The sequence below is a fragment of the Urocampus carinirostris genome, chromosome 1, assembly GCF_059441175.1.
Source record: "Urocampus carinirostris isolate Australia breed hairy pipefish chromosome 1, RoL_Ucar_1.0, whole genome shotgun sequence".
Classification (NCBI taxonomy): Eukaryota; Metazoa; Chordata; class Actinopteri; order Syngnathiformes; family Syngnathidae; genus Urocampus; species Urocampus carinirostris.
This window is the reverse complement of record NC_142349.1, coordinates 30,753,511-30,772,058: the sequence shown is the minus strand read 5'-3', so window position 1 is coordinate 30,772,058 and position 18,548 is coordinate 30,753,511. Positions and strand designations below refer to the sequence as shown.

The window sequence follows — 18,548 nt, the reverse complement described above, 5'->3', positions numbered from 1 at the left end:
CCACTGAAATTACCTGTGATTCATGCCAACTTACAGGAACAGAAATAAGTTTAAAGAGTGCTCCTCTACCTACCTACCTAAATGCCTGCCTACCCATCCATGCATCTATCTACCTACATACCTAGCTACTTAGAATGATAATATGCATCATTTGGCTGTTGAGTTCTGTACATGAACATTTTGCGACACTGTTTTACTTTTTTTTCAAAATGTTCTTGCCAAAACAAATCATTCACAATTTTCCCAATAGTTTTTTTCCCAAACTGCAACTGATTCTGTTAAATGTTTCAACCACTTTTTAAGCGTAATCTAGTTATTAAAAATGGATTGAGGAATAGTTTCCAGAATTTGGAAACATCAATTTGAATTTCCAAAGCAAACTAGTTTTTGTTTGATTTGGAAAATGTGCTAATACTTTCAGTGTCAAATTCCAGTGCTTTTTGTCCATGATTTCTCTCACTCCAGCTTTTCCAGTAGATGAGGATGTTGACTATGGAGCTATAACTGGAATCCACATTGGTAAGATGTTTGACTTATTCCACATAAATCCCCAAAATACTGGAAAGAAGACTTGTGCAACAGGACAAAATACAGATTGAGGCAATTGGACATGACAAGTCACAACTGCCTTCACTAAGGAAAACAGATACTCGAGGCTGCTTCATCTGATGAAGCATTTTATGGATTTAACGATTTGAAGGAAAGGACTGGAAGAGTCAATGTGGTCTATGTTCTGCACCAGGTTCCCCCATTAGTCTCCAACTTATGGAATGGTGCTTCGCCTGTTGTTACACGTGCACATTAAATACTTTCAGATAAGAGACTCCCTCGAATGTTGTAAAAATGTATTGCATACATTATCATCATTTACCTATAATGACAAACATGATAATTTGTGTCTTTGTTAGTTTACTCTAAGAAAATAAACACTTTAGTCCAAAATAACCCAAATTGCATCAATAATTGATTGATCAATAGAAAATGCACACTATATTATAGTTCATGTAGTTTTGCTTATTATGTCGGGAACCAGGAACGGAGACGGGAACCCAATTGCGTTAGTTTCTTAGTTTTATTTGAAAGGAGACGTAAGCTGGCACCCACAATCCAGTGATTGTTGATTGTGGGGAGCAGGTCGCTCATGACGCGGAAGTGGCACTTCTCTGGCGAGCGATAGCGGTGTCGAAGAGGGAAAAGCAGGTCGGGTTACCGGGGCGCTGGAGCAGGGACGTGATCAAACGGAAACAGGTCGAAGCCGGGAAACGTACGGGAGTCAAAAACAGGGAGTCAGGTTCGGAAGGCTTGCCTTAGCGGGAGCTGAAGGTTCGCAACGATCGGACGCCGGTAACAGGGAGTCGGGGGGTTTAAAAAGTGGCAAGGAGCCAATCCGCGACCAGGGCTGTTAGCGCCACCGGTGCACCCGCAGGTGCCCCGAATCAGTAATCATGACATATTACTTAAATCAAAATTGCTTTTTTTCTTGAATGAATTGTCCTTTTAAGACAAAATGACCATGATTTTAAACTGTTGTTTCAAATGCTATGCCCCATTTTTAGAATGTTGTTTTGTTAAACACAGTCATTTTGGAGAGTTTTAAAATAAAATTACATAATTTTATTGTATTTAAAAAGATATCCTTTTTTTGAAGGTGATTGGAATCTTTGGTATAAAACAACCCAATTTGGGGGCGTGTTATATATGCAAAAACAGCACAGTTGAGCTCATTTGTAAAACGCTCCTCTGATGATCCAAATTGGGTTATTTTGAGTGCAAATGTTTTAGATAGATGAACAAAGCAACATTTAATATTCAAATCCAACAACTTGGGCCTTTGGAGAAAAAAGACTCCACACAGACTTCCAAATTGTTTTTACTATAATTCACACTGTCCTTTACAATAGAACAGCAAAAGGGATCACAGCGGCAGACAGCAATTACATTGTCACAACAATCTAATGTTTTCTCTTTAGTACTTGTTTTGACTCAGATCAAAAGGGTGGATTTTTAACTTTATACCATGTCAACGAATACTTGAAACCTCCACTCACTGTTTCACTTTGCAAAGAGAGGAAACAGACAGAGACGCTTACAAAGTTAAATTACAGCCCATGTCAAAGCAGCCCTGGCATCACTGCTGCGCAGTACTTAGCGTCATGAAAGTAAGCGTGCAGAGAAGGACAGGCCAAACCACAAGCGCATGGCAGACGCAAGCTGTCAGACTGAGTACAAATCACCACCGGCACACTTCTATTCTGAGGGACCTGAGCCCCTACTACTCTTTTACGCAATTTGTTTTATTGTGTTGAAGTCTGTTGATTTGCCACAGGTTTTGGGTGGGAATGGTTACTGTATATTTTCAACAAATCATGGAAAAGTAGTATACACTTCAAACGTTAAACACTTGTGTAGGTGCAGAATTCAGCCAGCCAGGAATCATGTTTGTGATTTTGTCACAAGTGATTTGAAATAAAACAATATGATTAAGGAGTAGATTTAAACAATAAATCAAGAAGAATCGCTGACATCATATACAGATCGCCTCAATTTCAATTCGTATTAATTTGGTTTACTTGGAAAAGTCTCCAATATTGAAATGATGATAATTAAATGCAGACGACGGAGTGAGCAGAGTAGCAAATCTTCATTTACATTTTTTGTTTATCTTAATTGTGAGAATTCATTGTAATTACTGCACAGTTAGGGATGAAATCCTTATAAACTCAAAATTCTCAGTGCAACGGTTCTTTAGTTGGGTGAGAAAAGTAACAAAGTGAAAGCTTCAAATTTCTTAACTCTAATTGTGTTTCTATTGAAAAAAGGCTGTAGAAGTTACAGTAAAGGAGGGGTATCTATGAAGATTTGCACAACCTTCTTTAGCGTTGTTGACCAACATACCCTCACAAACTGACTGTTAAAGCATTACCCTCCACTCTCTTGTACCAGCTGGTTCAAGAAGAAGTTTCCGACTGGGCAAGAAAAGCAATTGGGCCAACGTTGCAGTTAGGTCCAAAAGATGGAGCTCGGGGGTGCATGAATCTTTTTGTCCACCTACGTACATAGAGGTGGTGCCTTATCATAAAGATTCTGAAGAAAAAAAACACCTGGTTGTATTAGTTGGTGAGTATTGAAATAACTTTTTCTGGCAAAATGGTGTTACGGACATACACCTGCACCACCAATTAGACCTGCTCTTTGTTATTTTAAACTGTGTTTGATTCACCACCAAATGGCGAGATCTCTTGAGGATAGATTACACTGCAATACCAAACGAATCAGAGCATCGCCTCCCCAAAACCCTAAATTCCCATGTTCAGTAAACTAGACCCTAGTATGAGAATGAAGATGTGCTCGTTTTTACATCAAGTGCATATCCACTAAAACAGGGCTCTAAGTTTTTTTTTATAAAATCAACCTCTGACTCAACCCTGTTCTATTTGGAGTCATGCCACTACATTTAGTTAAGAGCAAGGTGCAGCTATTGGAGTGTTAAAACACAGGCATTGATTAAGATTTATGTTCCCACTTATGAATGCAACTATGATCCTTTCCAATCAGAACCACGTAAACACTGTCAAAAAAGTCACCTCAGAAGAGTTTGTATTGTTTTTAATTGTGCTGTGGCCCACCCTAGACTTGATTCTCTGGCAACCTTACAGGCCTGCTCTATGTATTTCTGCTCCTATGAGAGTTGACGTTAAATCCTGCCAAAGGTCTTTTGAACAAAACAATACAGAAAAACTGGAGAATACCTGTAAACAATGGAACAAACAGCAATCGTCAAAAGGTGGAAGGAGAAAGACGTTGAAACCATTGAGACAGAAAACTGAGAGATGAATGGAAAGGGGATAATGAACTGATTGTGAATCAAATCCTTCAAAATGTCAGCCAAGTGCTCCAGCACACCGGAAGAGTTCCAACATCTTGTATTCAAATCTTTCCTAATTAGGTTGGATTTTACCGGCTCTCAAAACTACATTTTGATGTCTGCCCTGTAGACCAGAGGTCATTGTCGAGAATGCTTTGGCTTTGAGAATTATGGATAGGAAAATCCCAGACCAATGATACCTTAAAGTAGGACCAGACGGGTGATATTGAAAAAGCATTCCTTGAAATGAGAATAAAACAGAGTTTCTTGCCATGCAAAATATGTTAAAAAAATGACTGCTGGTGTTAAATGTCATGTCACTTGAACAAATAGGTCAGCGGACAGTATCCACATGCACAGATTTGGTTTCTCTCTGGTTCCGCTTAACCACTGAAAAAGCCATTACTGTGTAAGGGCAGAGAGTCCTAAAAACTTAATATTTTGAAATGCACCGAGACCATTCTACTCTGTGATGGAAAAGGCAGGTATTTCAGGAATCCTCTGTTTCTTTTGCACTCCAAAAAGACTGATGCAAGCTCTGGCTGTACAAAGTTACCTTTGAGGGAAATTCCAGCTGCCACTCCATGAGTATGTGTGCGCGTTTGTTTGTGTGTGTTCACAAATGCCCAGGTTCATCTTGTTCACCCTACACAATGAAGACATTGATATGCTGTAATTTTGCTGATGTTACATTTATATGTGACACTATGGATTTTCCAGAGCGTAAAGGGGCATTAATCGAGGCACAGCAAGATCGCTCGTAGAAGCATTTGCAGACTCAAAACAGCTTGAAATCAGAGCACTTTTTGTCTGACTGCTCAGCTCGATTTTTCTTTTCATCCTGATGGCAAACACAGATGCAGATTATGATCACCGAGCCTATGTGATGCTGGATTTATTGTTAGTGAAACCATTAATACACAGTAATGAACAGAGTATTTTTTGCTGCTGCTTTGGCAGAAATAAGTAGCTGTTTTTTTTAAATCATAAAATGTTTAGTTTCCACTAATAGCGGTTGTAAAAATATATATTTACATTTATTTTGGAACAGTTGAAGAGGATTTAAGTATAAAGCTGATATTTGAATAAACATTGATAAATGGAAATAATGTTTGAAGACATTTTGAAATATTTTTAAATGTGGTCGTAAATAAATACTAATAATGTAGCATTTCTTTTTTTTAATCAGACCATTTGGGTACTTGTGCATGTGCCTACACAATGGAAGTTTGGGGAAACACACTTATCGGATGTAACAATAAAACAACATCAAAGCCCAGCATAAATCTTCAATCAATAAAAAAACAATTAATTAACAAGTATTTATGGACATATATACTATAATTTAAATAACATGATTCTGATATATTTTAGGGTTAGGGTAATTATATTATTTATACAGCCAAAAATTAAACCTACAAACTGGGAAGATTAGATTGTTGGGGTACAAAAAATTGTGGTTATACATGTGAGAAGAATTAATGGTAGGTTGTGAAGAAGTTTAGGTCAGCAAAGGAGATTAGAAATGTCGTGATCGCATAACTAGCATGTAGTTTAGTTGTGCTTTTCCTCTTAAGGGCCCAGTGGTGTCGGTGTTAATGAACTGAAGCGAAGATTACTCATCTCAGATCCTGACCTCTATGCTACAACTGTACCATGTAAGGCAAAGAGATATATCGTTTTTTTGCACACTCCTTTCACTTTTTCCTCCTGTGAGCTCTTTTATCATAAGGGCTGCTGTCATCATCTCGCCATCATCTTCTCTTCCAGACACCACACGTGAAAAGCGAAGCCAAGAGACCGACGGGATGGATTATCATTTTGTATCTGTCCACAAATTCGAAGAGGACATTCTCAACCGCAGGTACATGCACATTTCCGCTCCCAAGTCGTTATTTGTAGTCCGACATGTGTGCTAGTCATTCTATACTATTCATCTGTGTTTTGCGTCTTTTTTTTTTGTCTTTTCTGACTTTTATGTCCTTGTCTGCCCCGGTTATGTCTGCTGTTAGGTTTATAGATTACGGGACATACAGAGGCCATTATTATGGGACGAGTCTGGACTCACTTTACCGCGTGATGGCTGAGGGTAAAGTGTGCCTACTGGACGTAGACCCGTGCGTAAGTATGAGCTGTCAGCGATGGATTGTAATTGCGTTTATACGTAACATAACCACTATACTAAAGAGTGATGAAAACAAAAGAATATTGAGATGTCAGATTCTGTCTGGAAAACCACTTAATTTGATGGTATATAAAAGTAGAATAAAAAACAGCAAGGCTATGAGCACACAAAGAAAATGGCTCTGTCCTTCCACACACTTGACCAATGCAAAAAACACACACTAAGGTTTCCACAAATTTCAGAGGTTTCTATGAAAATGTTAAGAAAACAATTGTCCTTTATCCTTGTAGTTGTGAGAGATTTATGTATGTGAATCCAAAATGTTGAGTATAATTGAGGGTTTCACAAAACTCAAGACGGACTTCAACTGGGGTACACTTCTCAGTTCCCAGTACTTTTGCCTACCAGTGCAACCTTCTGCAATATATTGAACACTCACGATACTGCAATTCCCTTTTCACTGTTTTGATACTTCACTGATTTGCAACCATCGCTTCATCTCTTCTCTACCTGTGTGTCAATAACGTTGGGATTTAATATGTACACAAATGTAAAATAAAGCTTGCTTAACATAGGTTAAGTTTGTGCAAATCAGGTTACAATTTCAAGTATCAAAGGGCTGCTTAGACCACCTTTACAACATCCCCTGATCTGAAACCTACATGAGGGCAAGGAAAAACGAAAAGAACTCAGCACGGGGAAAATAAAGAAGCCTCGAGATGGGTTCGCACATGAGGTAATATCCCTTCCAGTATGACCAGGCAAAATAAATTAAAGGTTTATACTTCAAAAATTTCACCTATTACATGTTTTTGGGGGACGTACCCCTGCGACATACAGGGGTCCACTGTAATCGAATGCCTCAATGTGAAAAATACTCTTTTGAGTTCATGCAAATAGTCAAAGTACACAAAAGAACATGAATTGGAGTATTATTCACCACTTGTGTGCACTCTTGTATATGTCAAATAATAACACAAGATGAAATCTAGAAGCTTTTCCAAAGAAGCCTTGTCTACATGAGTGTGTGTGTGTGTGTGTGTGTGTGTGTGTGTGTGTGTGTGTGTGTGTGTGTGTGTGTGTGTGTGTGTTTATGTTACTTATAGGCTTCAAAACAGCTGAACCATTTTTCGTAAAAAGTGTCTTTTTCATGTCAAGACTCCCCCAAAAAATACCACAAAAATTGTTTAACATCTTCTTTCTTGTGGTCTGCTTTTATGGGGCCTCTAACACCCTCTGGCGGCCAAATTGGTTATTGCAATTACCGACCACTCCAGGCAGCCGAATCCAATTTTCTATTAGCCCTGAAACGTTTGGCCATGCATCTGCTTGTAAAAATTAAGCTTCAAGCCGAGGGCCAGACTGATTGAATGTTAAAGAATTTAAAAATTACTCATACAACCCACAGGACCCAAATGAACCAACTAAAAAGTTAATAAATATATTCTAATATGATCAGGTAAATAAAACAATATTTTACTATGGCTTTGTTAGTACTGTAATCTTTAAAATACACATTTCCTTGGTAATAAAAATCCCAATGCACATGACCATTAAATGAAAGAAGCCAATTTTACTCAGGTACCATCTCTAGCCTTTATTTCACATTCTAGCAAAAGTAGGCTAAAAACAATAATAGCAATTTAAACTCACTAAACTCCAATAAAATAAAGAGCGAGGGCAAGTAATGCACAATGAAAAGAAATACACAATAATTCCTGGTGGCAATATCATCTCAGGGGTCGAAGAAAACCTACTCGGGGGCCAGATGTGGCCAGCGGGCCTCGACTTTGACACATGCGGACCAGGGTTGAATATTCTACTTATAAAGTTTAATTGCACAACATAACAACATCATCATCATTTGATCCTGTTAAATATCAGTTCTTATGTCTGTTTTTGCGGTTATATTTTCAACATCAAGCACAATCCCCTCATATGTTATTTTCCACACTAGAAACTCAAGCATGTCCACACACTTGAATTCAAACCATACGTGGTTTTTGTGAAGCCCCCCCGTATTGAGGAGTTGCGCCTCACCCGCAGAAGAGCCAAGTTTATCTGTGATGAAGACGACCCTAACCAAGTACGAATGTTTTCGGTAAGCATCCTATCAAACGTTTCGGGCACACCGGCCGATGCTTGGTCACAAAACATGACACACTTTGCACATGCGTGACATTAAAGAGAAAACGATGTCGTTAGGCCCTATAGCGGGTGGTATGACGAGTGAGCATTTGACTAAATATTAAAGATATGTCCAAAAATATTTTTTTTTTCTTTAAGGCACAGAACTTGTAGTTTTCCTTCCCACAATTATGCATATATGTTGCAAATATTTTACTCCAGAAATGTAGTCTTAAAGTTGACCCATTTGGCTTGTTAAGGTTGGCCCATTTGGCTCGTTTGCTGTAGCACTGTAAGGTCATTTAGGTAACACAAAACTTTCAAAATAGGGAATCCCATTAACACAACGTGTGAGGCAGCTTCGAAACAGACGGCGATTGTAGTGAACAAAGTTTCTCTGAAAGGTCCCTGACAGATATTTCTGAAAAGGAGAGGAGTGTTTTTTTTTAACACAGATAGGTTGTGTTTAAGACCCTTATTCTGAGATCATCCATCCATCCACTATCTGCGCCGCTTATCTTCAGCAAGGTCGCAGGGGTGCAAAGCCCATCCTTGCCATCTTTGGGCAGTGGGCATGGGGCACCCCGAACTGGTTGCCACCCAGTCGCAGGACACACAGAGACAGACAACTCACTCACTCATTCACACTGAGGGACAATTTGGTATTCTGAGGTCATGTTTGATCTAATTACCTGTTTCTATCGTTTTCTCTTAGTGGTAATTTTTCAAAATTTCGTTATGAAGCGCAGCCGGGAACACACCGTTGGCAACGAATTATAGTGAAGACCGACGAGGGTAACATATTAATGGTTGTAAACTATAAATGTCGCAAGGCAAATATCACATAGACCTTGTCTAGATGTATTGTTTACTCCCTATAAAACTTCACTTCCGCAATCGAGTGTTCTTCATGAGTTCTGCTAAATTTCTCGCATAATTTTTGTCTGTCCGCCAGCGAAAAAGACCAACACCGTGGGCCATACAATTACTTCATCCACCTGCAACACAACGTATTATCGCAACACGTTCTAAATAAAAAATACCAAAATTTCACTTGAAACACTCGTAAACTCTTCAACAAATTAACAGGTAAAACAGTATCGTGACTAGGCTTGCAAGCGTGCAGGTGTTACTCTGATGATATCTCACCACAGGATGTCTAAAAAAAGACAGAATGTTTCAAAATGTATTCACTCGAAAAATAATCTAAATATACAGATGAAATGTAAATACAGTTTTTATGCAAAAAACTTTGACTATTTCCTCACATTTTGCACGTTTTGAAATGAAATGAAATGATCTGCATTTCTATAGCGCTTTTCAAGTCAATGACTTCCCAAAGCGCTTTACAGTGTGCTTCACATTTCCCAATAGCGGCCGTGATCTGTGCAGCCATGTAAGGCGCTAATCTGCTTATTGGGGGTATTGGGGGTTCAGTGTCTTACCCAAGGACACTTCGGCATGTAACACGGACAAGCCGGGATTTGAACTGGGATCCCTTAATCCTAAAACGATCGCTCTACCTCCTGAGCTACTGCCGCTTAAATCTGGGATTACCTTTAATGTTATAGCTCAAGAGATTGTATGATACTTATTCCCCGATTGCACAGCTTCAATGAAACATATTTATTTCCAGAAAGGTTAATCTGTTATAAAGTTCTGTGACAAACGATTACTATTTAACTTTCCATATTGACCTTTGCCGAGCCTTGTTAAAACTGAGCCCACACACGTTATACAACATTTTAGGCATTGTTTGCCCAATAACCACTCATAAATTACATAGATTACCTAAAATGAGCAATACTGCAGCCTCTTGTATTTTTTTAATTGTAAAATTGGAAATACAATATATCACTTAATATTGTAAAAAAAAAAACTATTTTATTAAATATTTTTGTCGTAAAATAATTTTTAAAAAATTACATTATAAATTAAGAACATATATCTGCCAATATAATATTTTTCTTTTAATTGAAGAGACATTTATTATTTTCCTCACTGTTTTTACAAGCAGTTATAGTGTGCATGTGTTTTCCTGAAACAACTTCCTGGAAAACTTTGGATCACTTTGTGCTCATTTCTTAATAGTTATTCCATTACCAGCACTCAACCTTTGCTGCCTTAAAATGATTTGGTCACAATGAAAGTTAAAAAAAAAAAGGGTTATTCTTTTCCACAGGAGGAAGATTTTGAGGATATGATACACTTGGCGGAATCCATGGAAGCCCAGCACGGTCACATGTTTGACAAGGTGATCGTGAATGGCGATATCGCCACGGCCTTCAGAGAGCTTAAGGCAGACCTCCAGAGACTTCAGGAGGAACAGGTCCGCTGGATTCCCGCAGAGTGGCTTTGCACCTCGCCATCTAAGGCCAGGAGGAGTTGTGGTCTTGTGGCTGGGTGGATTTAAATTCATACCACTATTTCTAGATGTTGAATAACTTGTGTTTGCTTCATTTCGTTATTCAAGGATTCTGTTTATTTCTTAACAATACATGTTCAATTTTAAAAGCTTGATCCGTTTTCATAGCGTTTCCCCAATGTGTGTATCTTATTTATTGTGCGATACACCTACAAAACAAAGAAATAAAATGTCAAGCGATTGTTTGTGTCATATTTAGTGGTGGATTGTGAGGGACTGCAAGGAATTCTCAGCTGACCTGAATGATGTGATTTCATTAAATTTATAGTCACCAACATAGAATCCCAGAAAACTAGAGAAAAAAAGCATCTCAGAAGGTACTAGCTTTTGATTGGTTCGACACTGAAGCTAATTTTATCCTTTTTTTTGCCCAAAAATGGCTTTCCCTTAATCCAGGGTGTCAAATATTGGAGGATGTAATCTGGCCCACGTTTAATTTCTGAGTATGTCAAAAAAAGAAGAAAGTCTCACTCTAGGTCATTTCTATCACAATTATGATTTGTTTAAATAAATGCAAACCCAATGCCCTTTTCGGCTGCTAGAGGGCAGTGTAGAGTTTGCATAGCGTGGTGAGTTGGTTCAGGTGGAAAACTGCATTCACTTAACTGTTAAGATAAACCAGTTAACACATTCAAATCCAATCATGAAAGCCTTTTTCTATTTTTGCGAATAAATGTGTTGTAGTTAGAAAAGATAATTTTTCGTGTTTGATTATCATATGTAGGGTAGGTTACTAATGTAGGCTAAATGATAATGCATACAACTGAAAATACAAGCTGGTACGTGTCTCCAACCATTGAACTACAAAAACAAAAGTTGGGACAAGTGGTTTTGGAGGAGTTTTGCACAGCTGGCTGCTGAATGTAACCTTTCCTTGCCAAGTAAAAAAAAAAGCATGAAATTATTCTGACAGCTGCTGCACTCACATTTAAATAATACAACGTGAACTGGAATATTATGAGTAGCAAGCAAAAAGACGATACAATTCAGAGGCATAAACAAGTAAACATTTCATAAAATCCCATTGAAGCCCGTGTTATCAGTCTCACGTGTACACATACAAGGAGTCCTTTTAACTTTTTAGGAGCATTGACCCTGGGTGCCAAAACGTAAACAATACCTTTTTTGGTTTGTTTAAAAAATGATTCAGAATGGCTTTGGCACTTCTGGTACGTTAGGTAAGTTAGTATCAAGCCTCCAGGAATGATTTTAGTGGCTGAAATGGCATTTGTCAGATTTTTGTTCGCACATTGAGGAGCCCTCACATCTTCGTTTTGCTTTGATTGCTCTATCCAGCGATTAACGGTGTGAGGAAGGCCCCATTGTGGCCATAATCACGTGATCACGTCACCGTATAAATGGAGCGCTGGAAGGTTCTTTAGGTTCAATGGTTTTTCAATATTTATTTTTTTACAATGCAGAAAACACTAAACGACGTGAAAACACGTCAGTGGCACTGAATGAGTTAAGGACTGGTTCTCGACTTTAGGACCCACCATTCCGCCCTAAATACAAGCTGCGACCCAAATCAAGAAAATCTGTCTACTTCTTAAATGTATCAAATGAAAGGATTGTGCAGTTTAAAGTTGATATGATGACATTTAATTCACCTTTGTGTTTTCAAAAAAAAAAAAAAATGGACAGCACAAATAAAAAAAAACTTGAAGTGTCATACATCCAGTATTTGCATTTAAGCCAAAATCTCATATAAGTGACCTGCTAAAACTTCTTTAAAGTAGCTGTATAATGAAGTCAATTGAAAATATTAACAAATGTTGATAATTATTCAATTATTCAGTTACTGAAAAATGTTTCCGTGGTGCAGTGGTTAGCACATTCGAGACCGGTTGGAAACATATGTTGGCCTGGAGAGGGATGAACACAACAATACTGTACTTGCCCAAAACACCACAGGAAATGGTGCCCCTACAACCCCAGTGGTTAAGGGACCCAACCAACCAGTTAATAACAAAGAATACATACTGGTAAAAAGCAAATAATATAAAGCTTTTGAACTATTTACTGTACCTTCCAGTAGCGCTTCAATGGCAGACCCTCGCACATAATTTTCTGATTTCGCAATCATTTCCTTCTTTGACTCGATCGTTGTTGTCACTGTTTTTAATTTTTTCTTCTCCTCATCACCAACTTCCTTGTGACCCATTATTATGGGCAGAAAGGGGAAACAAAACCAACAAAATCACAAGATGTGATGAGGCTCTTTAACTCCACCCGGCGGAGTAAAGGCCAACATTAAACCCCACATTGCATATTACCGTAATTTTATTGCAGTGTGTATTCTGTGTAGCACTATCTAGATACTCTATATAACACGCTACATTGGGTATTAACACGTCACATTGGCTATTTGTGTATTGTATTCTTTTTGCTTTGTTATTGTTTTGTTCTCCAGCGCAGGGATGCTGCTGGAAGTGTGATTTTCCCTGCAGGGATCAATAAAGTATCTATCTATCTCTATGTTGTCCCTCTGAACAAACCAATTGACTGAACAGGAAGAAGAGATCATGCAGGGCATTATTGCCATTTACTGCTGAGGAGTGTAAAACCACTTATTGTTTTTTCGTCTTCTTGGTATTATTTTGCCAAGGCAAAGGCCTGAGACATTCTGTAAACGGATCCACGACCCACTAGTGGGCTTCAGTGCACCAGTTGAGAAACACTGCTTTAAAACGCGTCCTTCTCATTTTGCCAATATAAATAAACAAAACATTGTTACTATGTAAAAAAATTGGGAACTTCCGGGCTGCAGTTTTTATATTATTTGTGGGAGCTGCCTCATTAAACTTTTCAGGTGGCTGGAATTCTTCATGGGATTTCCTTCCATTTTTGGGAACGGATGAACAAAATGGTGTTAATGTTTTTTGGAGTAGGAAGGAGCTATATAATGTGAAGGAGACTGTGATTACTTTCTTGGGGCTTCGTCGTTTGCGTAAAGGTTAATACCACAAAAAACATACCATGAGGCCTTGCAACAGTAGATCTACCCAAAGGAGTCCCAAAAAACACTTAGTTTAACACAATTTCTTAAAGAGACAGTGTTCTGTTTGACCACTTGATGTCACTGTATTGCATAATGCGCCCAAAAACATGTGCTAAAAAGTACCAGCAAGAGTATGATCTACTGAGATTCAAAGTGACCAAAAAGCTCCATTTTTCTTCTCATTTTTGTGTGTGTACCCGCAACAGCAAGAACACGGTGAGTTATGTCAGCTCCCTTTAGATTACACTTGTGTTATGTAAAATAAATGCAAATTTCTTGACCTACATGTACTTCAAATTTCGTTGTTTGAACAATAGTTAATATGATTTTGCTTATTAATTAAATTGTTTTTTTTACCACAAGGAGGCGCTAAACAATGCACTATGTCCTTTTATTGAAACTGTAAAAGGATTACATATTCATCCAACATTCTATGACAATTCAAATGCAAAAATGTTCTTTTGTAAGCTAGTTTTGCTCGTTTAAAGTATTAAAGGGACAGTCTGTAATACTTAGTTCCTCCTAGTGGTACAAAAGCTTTTAAGAAGTAAAAAATATATATTTGAATATTAGGCAAAAACACATGAACTATCATACGGATGTTGATTTTTTATTAAAGAATTATAGGTAGAGAAATTTGTATTTCTTCTACAATGTGGAGTCACTAATTAAGTCGGCGCGATTTTTGTCCGGTACACTGTGTTGCGTATCACTGGCCCTCCCTCCTACCAGACAACACAGTGCCATCTCTTTTTCAAATATTACACATCGGGGCCTTAAACATTTGTATTTTACTATATATCTTTCAATTTTTCAACGCGTGGTTTTTTTTTTGTTATTGTAGCAGCAAGCGGAAAATTATATCAGCTTCTTTTTGGTGTGGCTCATATTATGTGAAAACTTAAACTTCTTGACTTATGAGTATTTTAAAGAATGCATATTTGTTAAATATTCAAATCAATATTGTTATTGTTTAATAAATGATGGGGATAAGTTTATCAGTAAATAGACACTCAAAATAAGGAGAGAAGACATCTATAGATTTTAAACTTGCAATGAGAACTGCCAGAGGGCAGAGCATTCCACAGCACAGGGCCCAAAGAAAGCCAGTCGTGATTAAGGTCTATACAAATAAACATGACTTAACTTGACTTGAATCCGTTGATTTCTTCTTGGCTCTTGGGATCTGTATAGCCTTTTGAGACCCTTTGTGATTAAGGCCTATACAAATTAAGTTGAGTTGAATTGACTTGAGCAGACCTCCAGAAATAAAATTCTCACCTGTTTTACAAGTCCTCCACTGAGCCCTTTTAATTATTAAATCTCCTAGGTTACAAAAGCCATAAAGGCTCTGGACATCAAAGAACAGGAAGATGATTGGCCAATTGCGACATTGATGTAAACTGTTCTTAAAGGTCTAAACAACAAACAATAATGCGCGATCTATCTATCTATCTATCTATCTATCTATCTATCTATCTATCTATCTATCTATCTATCTATCTATCTATCTATCTATCTATCTATCTATCTATCTATCTATCTATCTATCTATCTATCTATCTATCTATCTATCTATCTATCTATCTATCTATCTATCTATCTATCTATCTATCTATCTATCTATCTATCTATCTATCTATCTATCTATCTATCTATCTATCTATCTATCTATCTATCTATCTATCTATCTATCTATCTACCCTGGTCATATCCCTCGAGGGGGGTGACCGACAGCAAGACAAACACATACAATGCACTCATTACACCATCCATCCACGTCAATCGTGTCCTTCCTTTTGGTCTCCTTCCATTGACTTTGGCTCTATAGATCCTCTTCAACCTCCACTCCTCATCCATCCTCTCCATGTGTCCAAACCAACCGAGTACTCTCTTATCCACACACTTGCTCAGTTCTACAACTACTCCTGTTCTGTCTCTCACAATTACATTTCTCAATCCATCCAATCTTGTCAGTCCTAACATACTCCTCAAACACTTCATCTCCAAAACATGCACGATAACAGTCAAAATAACGAATCGGCATGATCTTCAATCTCCTTTGCAGGTGTCCAATCTTTAAACCAGAATCAAATTATGGGAAATTTTTCTTTTTACCACTAGGAGGTGCAAATGATACACATTATCCCTTTAAGTAAAATAAACGAGAACAAAATAGGCTGAGATGCAATGGTTGCCTAACATTTCTGATTGGAGAAGTCCTCCAAACAATGTGCGAAAGAACAAGCTCCCCGCTGCCGACATCAGCACAACGTGGCGGCGTAATTCCATCACAGCGCTGACGATGTGCAGGCCCACTCTGAGATCATAGCGCTGCCATTAAGACAGCGGCCCCATCCAATGGAAAGCCCTTCCTTTCATGTACGTTTTAGCTCCGGCTTCAAACACAAGGCAGAAAACCATGATGTCAGAGGCTTGTGGATAATTTGGCTCAATCATGTAAATGCTTGTTCAAAAGCTTGAAAAAATAAACAAGATTAATGTTCAACAACAAGGTCATTATTGAATGACAATAAACAGGACGTGGTGGAAAAGGGACCAGAAAGTGTAGATCCATTTTCGCGTAATGTGAAGATGCATAACCACGAGGAGAAGATCTTTGCTCATTTCTACATGTTTGGTGGTTTCGCGGCTTTACTCTGGCATGGTTGCTGGCTCACATTCGGACCCGTCAGCAATAGAGAAGATCTATGCTACTGTTGAAATGTCAGTGCATGTGTCCCTTGTCATATTCAGCACTCATCCACAGAAATCAAAATACTGGGTTGAATATGCTCTGTAAGTCAGTTTCCACTCATTTGCGAAGACTTTTTATCCATCCATTATCTGCTTATCTTCAGTAGGGTTGCGAAGGGGGGGGCTGGAGCCCATCCCAGCTGTCCTTGGGCACTGGTTGCCAGCCAGTCGCAGGGCACACGGAGACCGAAAACTCATTTGCTGATTCACACCTAGGGACAATTCAGACCGGCCAATTAATCTGACATGCATGTTTTTGGAATGTGGGAGGAAACTGAAGTGCCTGGAGGAAACCCACACAAGCACGGGGAGAACATGCAAACTCCGCACATGAAGGCCGGTAGCTGGATTTGACCTCATGACCTCAGAACTGTGCCACGGATACGCTAACCACTCAGCTGCCGTGTTGCCTAAGACTTTTAAGAAGATGTCATAAGTATTGAGTTCACAGATCCCTTTACCGCATAGGTCGTTGTGGCAGTACTCAGGACACAACTATGGGTAGCTCTCTGCTGGCCTGAGTTTGGCACCCGTCCATTCCTTGATGTTGTTCTTGTTCTTTTTCTGTCTTCCTCTGCTTCTGCCCCTTTTGTAATTTATCTTAATGAAAAATCTATGCCAGTCCTGATCATCTTGTGATGTGACCATACCGCGGAAGTTTCATTTGCGCACAGTTGACAACAGTTTTTCTTGGGGTCCAATGTACGCTCTGTTCTTGTTACGCACTCTTTCATTTGTCACGTGAGCTTTGAAGCTGATGCCTGGAAGTTTCCTGTAATGTCACATCTCCATGGCCTGGATTTTTTTCCATTAAAACCTTGCTATGAGAATCTACACAAGTATAGGGGAAGATAGACATACCCGGTGCTTGGAGATGTCTGATATTTATTTTCACTGCAACGTTCTTGTCTCTCCAGATATATTTGAGTCTGGCTAGTGCAGCTGGTGTTTGGAATATTCTGGCCTTCATTTCTGGTTCTGACCCCACTTCTGATATCACGATTCCAAGATATTTGCATTTGATGATAGGTCCAAACTCTGGGTGGCCAATGGTGGTGGTTGTGGTGATACTTTGGGCATTTGTTTTTATCTGGTGCTTATTTCAATCCCATACCGGGTTGATGCTTTGTCCAGGCGATTGCCCAGATCTCTGAGTTCCTTTTCTCCCGTCAGTCTGGCAATATCATCAGCAAAATCACAGTTAGTGACATTTGGTCTAGTGAATGTAACAACCCTTTACTTCCTAAGAAAATTATGACCCTTAGGTTCTCCAGGTTTAGGTCCCCCAATGCTGACAGTCCCTTCATGTTGGTCCTGGCCTCCGGTCTTGATTCTCTCCAGAAAGGTGTTTTTTTTTAAATGGCGAGAAATGGCAGCCTTTATGCACCAGAGTAAGATGCTGCTGGAACTAAAACGCTAGTTCCCCAGGTTTTAGTTTGTGTTTTTATCGAATTTGATCCGCCCTTGTCCTTTGTGTCAATCCATCCACTCCCTCACCAATGTGTGTCAAGTTGACTCTTCAGTCTCAATTTAGTTCTCAGTTTACTTTCAGTTCTTGTCCAAACATTGAAATAAATAAAATGGTACTCCATTGATAGCTTATAATCATTTCTACCCTGGCTTTGTTCATTAGATAAGTAATACATAAAATGAGCAAAATTATCTAATTTGTCTAAGTTTAACAATTTGTCACTAAAAACCCTTTGAAATGGACAAAATGTTTTGTCATCAGAAGATTTACAGTATGTAAGGTTTTTTGTTTATTGTACTTGACATTAGTTTAAAATGTAGTAAAATAACAGCAATAATACATAGTTTCCTGTTAATTGTGTAAGAATTTTTGTTCTTGTTGTTGTTTCTAACGTGAGTCCAATTCAGTCCTTGCCCAATCAGTCCCCTGATGTTTTTGTCTTTTTGTTTTTCCTATTTTGGACTTTACTGACGTTTTACACAGTTAACTTTTTCTATCTATATTTTATATCTATTAAAGACTCTTATTTTAGATTTCACTGCATATATGTCTTTCAAATTGTCTAAAAATTATGACAAGTGTCACGACAAGAACAGAAGGAGGAACCAGATGCGTAACGTTACTCAAGTTTATTGAAATATAGAGGAAAGGCAGCATAAGTGATCCGATGTTCGCTGGACGTGGGAAGCAAGCCGCTATCGGAGAGTGTTCTGAATGCAGAAGTGGATCGTCCGGAACGGGAGATCGTAGCGTAGTTAGACGGAAAAACAGGTCGTT

The 18,548-nt window shown here is 38.5% G+C and overlaps 1 protein-coding gene across 1 annotated transcript in view; it reads left to right on the top strand.

Annotated features, from left to right (window-relative positions):
- LOC148374287 (MAGUK p55 subfamily member 7-like) overlaps positions 1 to 10,651 on the top strand; it is a 30,843-nt gene extending 20,192 nt beyond the window's left edge. Inside the window, exons 12-18 of the mRNA XM_088334837.1 lie at positions 466 to 519; positions 2,944 to 3,117; positions 5,443 to 5,523; positions 5,636 to 5,729; positions 5,878 to 5,986; positions 7,948 to 8,091; positions 10,300 to 10,651. Of these exons, the coding sequence (XP_088190963.1) occupies positions 466 to 519; positions 2,944 to 3,117; positions 5,443 to 5,523; positions 5,636 to 5,729; positions 5,878 to 5,986; positions 7,948 to 8,091; positions 10,300 to 10,530 (887 nt within the window). The 3' untranslated portion in view covers positions 10,531 to 10,651. The remainder of the gene's footprint in view (positions 1 to 465; positions 520 to 2,943; positions 3,118 to 5,442; positions 5,524 to 5,635; positions 5,730 to 5,877; positions 5,987 to 7,947; positions 8,092 to 10,299) is intronic.
- Positions 10,652 to 18,548: the final 7,897 nt, after the last annotated feature.